Source organism: Dryobates pubescens, chromosome 31 (genome assembly GCF_014839835.1).
Source record: "Dryobates pubescens isolate bDryPub1 chromosome 31, bDryPub1.pri, whole genome shotgun sequence".
NCBI classification, from domain to species: domain Eukaryota; kingdom Metazoa; phylum Chordata; class Aves; order Piciformes; family Picidae; genus Dryobates; species Dryobates pubescens.
In genome coordinates, this window is record NC_071642.1 from 5,131,974 (window position 1) to 5,139,931 (window position 7,958).

The 7,958-nt window shown below is 58.0% G+C and overlaps 1 protein-coding gene across 2 annotated transcripts; it reads left to right on the forward strand.

Moving 5' to 3' along the window:
• Window positions 1–977: 977 nt before the first annotated feature.
• LOC104308458 (cytochrome b-c1 complex subunit 10) lies at window positions 978–7,924 on the forward strand. 2 transcript variants are annotated; one of them, XM_054175084.1, is made up of 3 exons: window positions 978–1,069; window positions 2,709–2,843; window positions 6,383–6,659. In XM_054175084.1, the coding sequence occupies exons 1-2, from the start codon at window positions 1,020–1,022 to the stop codon at window positions 2,827–2,829; spliced, it is 171 nt and encodes a 56-aa protein (XP_054031059.1). In that variant the 5' UTR covers window positions 978–1,019; the 3' UTR covers window positions 2,830–2,843; window positions 6,383–6,659. The 2 variants fall into 2 exon arrangements, with proteins under 2 accessions (XP_054031059.1, XP_054031060.1); XM_054175085.1 differs by lacking the exon at window positions 6,383–6,659 and adding an exon at window positions 7,654–7,924 and having other exon boundaries at window positions 1,017–1,069.
• Window positions 7,925–7,958: the final 34 nt, after the last annotated feature.

Consider the following 7,958-nt stretch of genomic DNA (forward strand, 5'->3'; position numbering starts at 1 on the left):
CCTCTCCCCCGTGGGACACTCCCTCCCCTCGGGGCCGTGTCCCCTCTCCCCCGTGGGACACTCCCTCCCCTCGGGGCCGTGTCCCCTCTCCCCCGTGGGACACTCCCTCCCCTCGGGGCCGTGTCCCCTCTCCCCCGTGGGACACTCCCTCCCCTCGGGGCCGTGTCCCCGCTCCCCCGTGGGACACTCCCTCCCCTCGGGGCCGTGTCCCCGCTCCCCCGTGGGACACTCCCTCCCCTCGGGGCCGTGTCCCCTTTCCCGCGTGGGACACTCCCTCCCCTCGGGGCCGTCCCTCGGGGCCGTGTCCCCTCTCCCCCGTGGGACACTCCCTCCCCTCGGGGCCGTGTCCCCTCTCCCCCGTGGGACACTCCCTCCCCTCGGGGCCGTGTCCCCTCTCCCCCGTGGGACACTCCCTCCCCTCGGGGCCGTGTCCCCTCTCCCCCGTGGGACACTCCCTCCCCTCGGGGCCGTCCCTCGGGGCCGTGTCCCCTCTCCCCCGTGGGACACTCCCTCCCCTCGGGGCCGTGTCCCCTCTCCCCCGTGGGACACTCCCTCCCCTCGGGGCCGTGTCCCCTCTCCCCCGTGGGACACTCCCTCCCCTCGGGGCCGTGTCCCCTCTCCCCCGTGGGACACTCCCTCCCCTCGGGGCCGTGTCCCCTCTCCCCCGTGGGACACTCCCTCCCCTCGGGGCCGTCCCTCGGGGCCGTGTCCCCTCTCCCCCGTGGGACACTCCCTCCCCTCGGGGCCGTGTCCCCTCTCCCCCGTGGGACACTCCCTCCCCTCGGGGCCGTGTCCCCGCTCCCCCGTGGGACACTCCCTCCCCTCGGGGCCGTGTCCCCGCTCCCCCGTGGGACACTCCCTCCCCTCGGGGCCGTGCGCGCCAGCGGTCCGGGACGGCTGCCGAGGCGGCGCCGCGGGTCAGGCGGCGCCGGGGGCAGCCCTGTCCCCGCGCACGCGCGGCCCGCGGGGGCCTTGGCGCGGCGGCGCGCGGCGGGGTGACTTTGAGCGCGGGCGGCGCCATGCTGAGCCAGCTCCTGGGGCCGCGCTACGTCCAGCTCCTCCAGAACTGGTGAGGCCCGGCCCGGGGCTGGCCACCGGCATCCTTCACCCCGGGCCTTGGTGGGGGCGGGGCGGGCCGCGGCCGCGGCCCGGGGTCCGCAGTGAAGCGTGCGGCCTGTTCCGCGCCCCTCACCGCGGGCCCCGGCACCGCAGGAGCCGAAAGGGCTTCCCCAGCCCTTGCCGTTCTCCTCGGCACTCTTCCCCGGCTCTGTGTTCCCTGTGTCATCCGCGACCCCGCTGGGCCGGCCCCGCGGGAGCGGAGCAGCGGCAGGGCTGGGGCTGAGCAGAGGGCTGGAGCTGCTCTGCTGTGAGGACGGACTGAGGGAGCTGGGGTTGTGCAGTCCGGAGAGCAGAAGGCTCCCAGCAGACCTAATTGTGGCCTTCCAGGATCTGAAGAGGGCTCCAAGAAAGCTGGGGAGGGACTTTGTAGGCTGTCAGGGAGTGATAGGACTTTTTAGGGTGTCGGGGGGATGGAACAAAACTGGAAGTGGGGAGATTCAGATTGGATGTTAGGAAGAACTTCCCCATGAGGGTGGTGAGAGCCTGGCACAGGCTGCCCAGGGAGGTGGTGGAAGCCTCAGCCCTGGAGGTGTTTGCAGCCAGGCTGGATGTGGCTGTGAGCAACCTGCTGTGGTGTGAGGTGTCCCTGGCCATGGCAGGGGGGCTGGAACTGGCTGAGCCTTGAGGTCCCTTCCAGCCCTGACAGCTCTGTGATTCAGTGGTGCTGGGGTCGGGAAGGCAGCACTGAGTGCCAGCTCACCTCCAGCTTTTCGAGTCCCAGTCACAATTCTGTGGCTCTGTGAGCCGCGGGGGGGGAGGGCTGTGTTGGTTGTTTTGCTTGGTGGTGGTTTGCGGAGGTGCATTTGACCTCCGGGCTGTTCGAGCTGTCCTCAGAGCGTTTCGGAGCTTAAGGACTTGTCACAGCGCCCCCGGGGGCTGCTTGGCAGGGTTGTGTGAGGCAGAACTCTGCAGGCCAGCATCCCGGTTCAACAAGTAAGTGTGGCTTTTGCTAACGTGGTGATTCCCTGCTTAAACAAAAGCATGTCAGCCTTTTCCTGTGAAGTGCCCTGCCCAGCCTGGGGACTGACCCCCTCTGCATGTCAGGGTTGTGCAAGGCTTCTGCCAAGCTTTTTGGCTGGACCTGGTGAGAGGTCTGGAGCACAGCCCTGGGAGGAGAGGCTGAGGGAGCTGGGGTTGCCTAGCCTGGAGAAGAAGAGGCTCAGGGGAGACCTCATTGCTCTCTCCAACTCCCTGAAGGGAGGTTGTAGCCAGGTGGGGGTTGGTCTCTTCTCCCAGGCACCCAGCACCAGAACAAGAGGACACAGTCTCAAGCTGTGCCAGGGGAGGTTTAGGCTGGAGGTGAGGAGAAAGTTCTTCCCGGAAAGAGCTTTGAGCTGAAGCTCCCTGGGCAGCCATTGGATGTGCTGCCCAGGGAGGTGCTGTTCAAAAAGGGATAGGATGTGGCAGTGGGAGCCATGGTTTAGCTAGTCATGAGGTGTTAGGTTGGGCTTGATCATCTCTGAGGTCCTTTCCAGCCTGGCTGATTGTATGAAACGACCTTCTTGGGTACCTTAGCAAGGAGCGTGTGTCAGGCCTTGCAGAGTGGAGCCTTGCTGGTGTTTACCTGCTTGTGTGTGTCTCTCCTTTAGGACTCCCACCCTGGTCACCTGGGGTGGGGTCGGTGTTACTGGGTTGGTATGGTTCACAGACTGGAAGCTGGTCCTGCAGTATGTTCCCTACATCGGCGGCAAGTATAAAACCGAGGAGTGAGCCTCCCGCTCCTGGTAAGTTCTGTTTGTGCATCTCCTGCCTTCGCCCTGATGGCACAGCTGCTGTGTCACAGGGCTTGGAAGGGACCTCTGGAGGTCATCCAGTCCAACCCCCTGCCAGAGCAGGACCACAGAACCCAGCACAGGTCACACAGGAACACATCCAGCTGGGGCTGGAAAGGCTTCAGAGAAGGAGACTCCAGAACCTCTCTGGGCAGCCTGCCCCAGGGCTCTGGGAGCCTCACAGTGGAAAAAGTTCTCATGTTGAGATGGAACCTCCTGTGCTGGAGTTTCCATCCATTGCCCCTTGGCCTATCACAGGGCACAACTGAGCAGAGCCTGGGGAGAGGTCTGGAGCACAGCCCTGTGAGGAGAGGCTGAGGGAGCTGGGGTTGCTTAGCCTGCAGAAGAGGAGGCTCAGGGGAGACCTTCTTGCTCTCTGCAACTCCCTGAAGGGAGGTTGTAGCCAGGTGGGGGTTGGGCTCTTCTCCCAAGCAGCCAGCACCAGAACAAGAGGACACAGTCTCAAGCTGTGCCAGGGGAAGTTTAGGCTGGAGGTGAGGAGAAAGTTCTTCACTGAGTCGTTCATCATTGGGATGTGCTGCCCAGGGAGGTGGTGGAGTCACCATCTCTGGAGGGGTTCAAGAGGGGACTGGATGTGGCACTTGGTGCCATGGTCTAGTCCTGAGGTCTGTGGTGCCAGGTTGGACTTGGTGATCTCTGAGGTCTCTTCCAACCTTGGTGATTCTGTGATCTGGTTGGGTGTTGACACTTGCACAGCCTGAGTCCCAGTCCCAGGCTCCCCTCCCCTGTTGTGTTCCAGTGTCTGCTTGCTGCCAGCTTTCCCAGAGGCTGTTTATCAGGACAGCAGTTCATGTTCTTTTACAAGGCTATCACAACACATCCTCTGAGCAAAGCTATCAGGGTACACATTCCAAATGAGCTGCTGAGGTCATTCTGAATGAGCTGCTTCTGCTGATGCTTCAGGACAGACCAGGCCCCAGCGGTGCAGCCAGTTCCTAATCCCTCTCACTGTCCCACGCTTCCTGAGCTTGCTCACAAGGATGTTATGGGAGAGAGTGTCCAAAGCCTTCCTAAGGTCAGTGTTTGTGTCCTGTTTGTCCAGGACACAATCCCCTCCTTGCTTCAAACCAGAACTGCTCAGCTGGGTTGTTTGGAACTTCTTTTAAGTTGGCATTTCTGAGAAGGGGGTTCACAGAGTGCCAGGAGGATGAACTGTGGATGAGAACACATCTCTCAAATGGTTGTTCCTCAAGCAGTGGGTTTTTCACAGTGTGCTGTGGTGCTTTAAGGACTGAGATCAAGTTTTCTGTGGTAACTTGGAGCTTTTGAAGAGATCTGTTGCCTTCTCTTCCCAAGCAGGGTGGCTCCAAGCTCATGAGTGGACAGATTCAGGCTCCTTTCTGTTCCTTGTGACTTGGCAAAGGGAAGCTGACTGTTCAGAGCTGGTTATGGTTACTCTGTACCACACATTTGTTGGGAGTTTGGCATTCTCAAGACTTTATCCCCTTTTTCTCACTGCCTGTGAGAGCTGAATCTTCCCCCAGACTGAGCAGGCCCAAAGCTGGAGCAGCAGTCAGGTGATGCCTTCTGTGGGCCTCCAAATGACTACTGCTGCCAGAAGCAGAACTTCACAACTTCCTTGCCACAGGTGGGAGGGAGTTAGGCAGCTTCTTCCTTACAGCAAAGAATGCTGATGGGAAAAGGGCCAGAGGAAACTTAAATACAGCTCAGAACTTCTTCCTTCTGACCAAAACATTGAAGTGTTGCTGCAGTAAGAGACCTGCCTCCAAGCAAGAGCATTTGATATGAGGTCAGTGAGCCTGGAGGTCACAGAGTCAGCACAGAGCCTGCACCTCTCCAGGCCTCTCTTTCCAGGGCCACTTGTTGCAGTTCAAGCAATGGCACAGTGCCCTCCATCCCCGCTTTCAAAAGGGACCCATCCTGCAGCCAGAGAGTGGAAGACACTCTGCATGCAGTCAGCTGCCCCTGCAGCATCCTGAGTGACTGCAAATGTTCAGAGACAAGGCAGTGGAAGAGCTCTCAAGTCCTGCAGAAGCAATTCAGTCATAGAAGCAGAGAGCTGTTTGGGTTGGAAGAGACCTTTCAGATCATCATCATCCTCCTCCTCATTACCCCAGCACTGCCAGGGCACTAAGCCATGGCCCTCAGCACCACATCTCCACAGCTTTGAAACCCCTTCAGGGATGGGGACTCCACCAGTGCCCTGAGCAGCCTGGGTGTGGTGGGTTGAAAGTTCCCCACCCCCAGCATTAAATTGCCCAGCCCAGCCCAGCTGGAAGCGAATGAAAGCTGCATTTACAAACTAAACTGCAAGCTACAAGGGAATGCAATGAATCTGTACCAAATATACAGGATACAACAGTTACAGGGATCTACAACCAAGGAACAGCACAAGACTCCCCCTGGCCAAAGACCAGGGGAAGCTAACAGCTTCTCCCTCCCTGCCCTCCCCTTCCCTTACCTCCCTGTACATAAAAAGGACAAGAGACAGAGCAGAGAAGTTAGAATTAGCCAAAACAATGCAGCCAAGGTCAGGCAGAAGCCAGCAGAAGCACAAAGTTAGTATCTCCTAGCCTGAGGAGGTGGGAAGAGAAAGAAGTTGTTTCCATCACTAGCTGAAGTCTGTTATCTTTCCCATGGGATTGATTAGAACTACCCTTATTTTCCTTTTCCCACCCAGTGGTGATTGGTTTCCATTTGACCACTTTCTGCTCAAGAGCTGTGAAACATTTAAAGGCATAGCCTAAAACTCCCACACTGGGCCAGGCCTGGACAACCCTTTTGGGGAAGAAATTGTTCCTCATGGCCAAGCTAAACCTCCCCTGGTGCAACTTGAAGGCCACTTCCTAGGTTCAGAGGATGGTTTGAGTTGGAAGGGACCTGAAAGCTCGTCCAGCTCGCAAGGCCCTGCCATGGGCAGGGGCACCTCCCACCAGCCCAGCTTGCTCAAGGCCTCATCCAGCCTGGCCTTGAACACCTCCAGGGAGGGGACATCCACAACCTCCTTGGGCAGCCTGTTCCAGTCTCTCTCCACCCTCCTCTCAAGACTTTCTTCTTCCTCTCCACTCTCAATCTCCTCTCTTCAAGCTCCAATCCATTCCCTCTTGTCCTGTCACTCCCAGCCCTTGTGGAAAGTCCCTTCTTGGCTTTCTTGTAGCCCCTTTGAGGTGCTTCCTCTTGTCCTGGTGCTAATGGCCTGGTAAGGGTTTTCTTTGCTTAAAATGGTCTTGGCCAGTAGCAGGAGCATGGATCCATTGCTGAGGCTGCTGAGGCCCCAGTGTGTGCTCACTGCTTTGAAGCAGGAGCTCTGCTGTGTCATTGTGCTTGGATCACCTGGAAAGAGGAACAGAGAAGGAAGCTGCTTCTGTGCTGGCTTGTGAGTGCTGTCAGGGGGCCCAGCAGAAGCTCCTGCCCTGGACACTGGAGGCTCTTGAAGCCTGCCTGTGGTGTTGGCTGCTGTGGCCCCTTGCAGGCAGCTCCATTTACTGTCTGCTTTGTGTTTGTTGTAGGAATTGTATTGCTGTATGGAGTGGTTTGGAGCCCTCCATCCACTGGGACCCTGCTTTGAGGTGACCTTGAAATGCCCACTCCAGATCCTGCAGCTGGTTCTGGCTTCCCTCCTTCTCCCATGAGCAGTTGTGGCCACTTGGTTGTGAACAATAGCTTCCATCAGTCAGCCTGCCTGGCACCCCCTCCTCTGATCACTTTCACAGCAGATCTTCTCCTAAAGGGAGGAGTTTATAAGCCTGATGTGCAAAATAAAGCAAGTGAATGATATTTTGGGAGGGAGTTGTGTTACCTTCTTCAGACCAAACTCCTGGTTTGGAGCTGGGCTGTGCTCAGTGTGTTTGGCTGTGTCCTAAGGAGGGGCTCCTGCACATTTGCCTCCTCTTGTGCTGGTTCCTCAGACATCAGCCAGTGCCTGGCGTGCTGGGCAGCCTGGGGGAGCCTTTGCTTTGTCCCTGGGGAGTTGCTGTTCATCACTCTCCAGTTCTGGAGCTGTTCTTGGTGGTGTGTTGATTGGAAGCTGATCATCCCTAGACCAGCAGCAGCTCTGGGCTCCTGTGTGCAGTTAACTTGCAGGCAGCATGGCAGGGTCTCATGGTACCAGACTCCACGTTTCATAGACTCAGGATGGTTTGGGTTGGAAGGGACCTGCAAAGGTCCTCCAGTGCAGCCAGCAGGGACATCTGCAGCTAGAGCAGGTTTCTCAGAGCCCCAGACAACCTGAGCTGCAGTGGTTTCAGGGATGAGTGTGCCCTCTGTGCACAGCTGTTCTCTGCACTCCTCTGGGCTCGCTTCCAGTCACTCCACATCTTTACCCCCAGCATCCAAGTGTGAGGGGGTGTCCTGCACCACCTCCTGCAGTGAAAGCTTCTTCCCTCATGGCTTTGATTTTACTCACTGGAGGAGGAAACAGTCAAAGGGTTGGTGTCAAGGAGAGGGCCTCCATCCCTGGCTGAGGGGCACTGATGGGCTGAGGCAGAGGGCAGGGCTCTGGTGGGATCCAGCAGGTCACCATCAGGATGCAGGGTCAGGACCTGCTGGGATCTTAACCCCACCCAGTTCTGCTCCCAGGGCTGAAGGAGAGCAAACCACATCACTGCAGGCCTTGGGCTCCCTTACACTGCATCTTCAGCCAAGAAGCTGCATCTCAGTGCCAGATTTGGGGTAGAATGGTGTGAGTTTGGCACTTGGGTTGGGATCTGAGTTACATTTTATTTTAACCTTTATGAGAAGAATGTGGTTTGATGAGAACTTCCCTGCTCTGTGTGTTCAGGATCACAGGAAACAACAGCAACAGCAGAGCAAGAGGGTTTGGAAGAGTGAGCCCAGAAGGTGCCAACATTAAAGCCAACCCAACAAACCCATCCCCAGAGAGATGGAGGCCTCAGGGCATGGGATGCTCCCTATGGATTGAATTAAAGGCAAAATCCTCACCACTGTGTATCCTAAAGACAAAAACCTTCCTGCACAGAGCAGGTGCAGCAGGCACACCTGCCTCGTGGGACTGCTCTCTGCTCCTGCCTCTGGGCACCTCACACCATGGGCATTAGAAGTTTCCTCTCACACAGGAAGTGTCTC

What these genes read in the sequence shown, in the direction of transcription:
- LOC104308458 (XM_054175084.1), top strand. Translation starts at nt 1,020, where the DNA reads ATGCTGAGCCAGCTCCTGGGGCCGCGCTACGTCCAGCTCCTCCAGAAC. An exon ending in GTCCAGCTCCTCCAGAACTG is followed by an intron (nt 1,070 to 2,708) that starts GTGAGGCCCGGC and finishes TCTCTCCTTTAG; the next exon opens with GACTCCCACCCTGGTCACCT.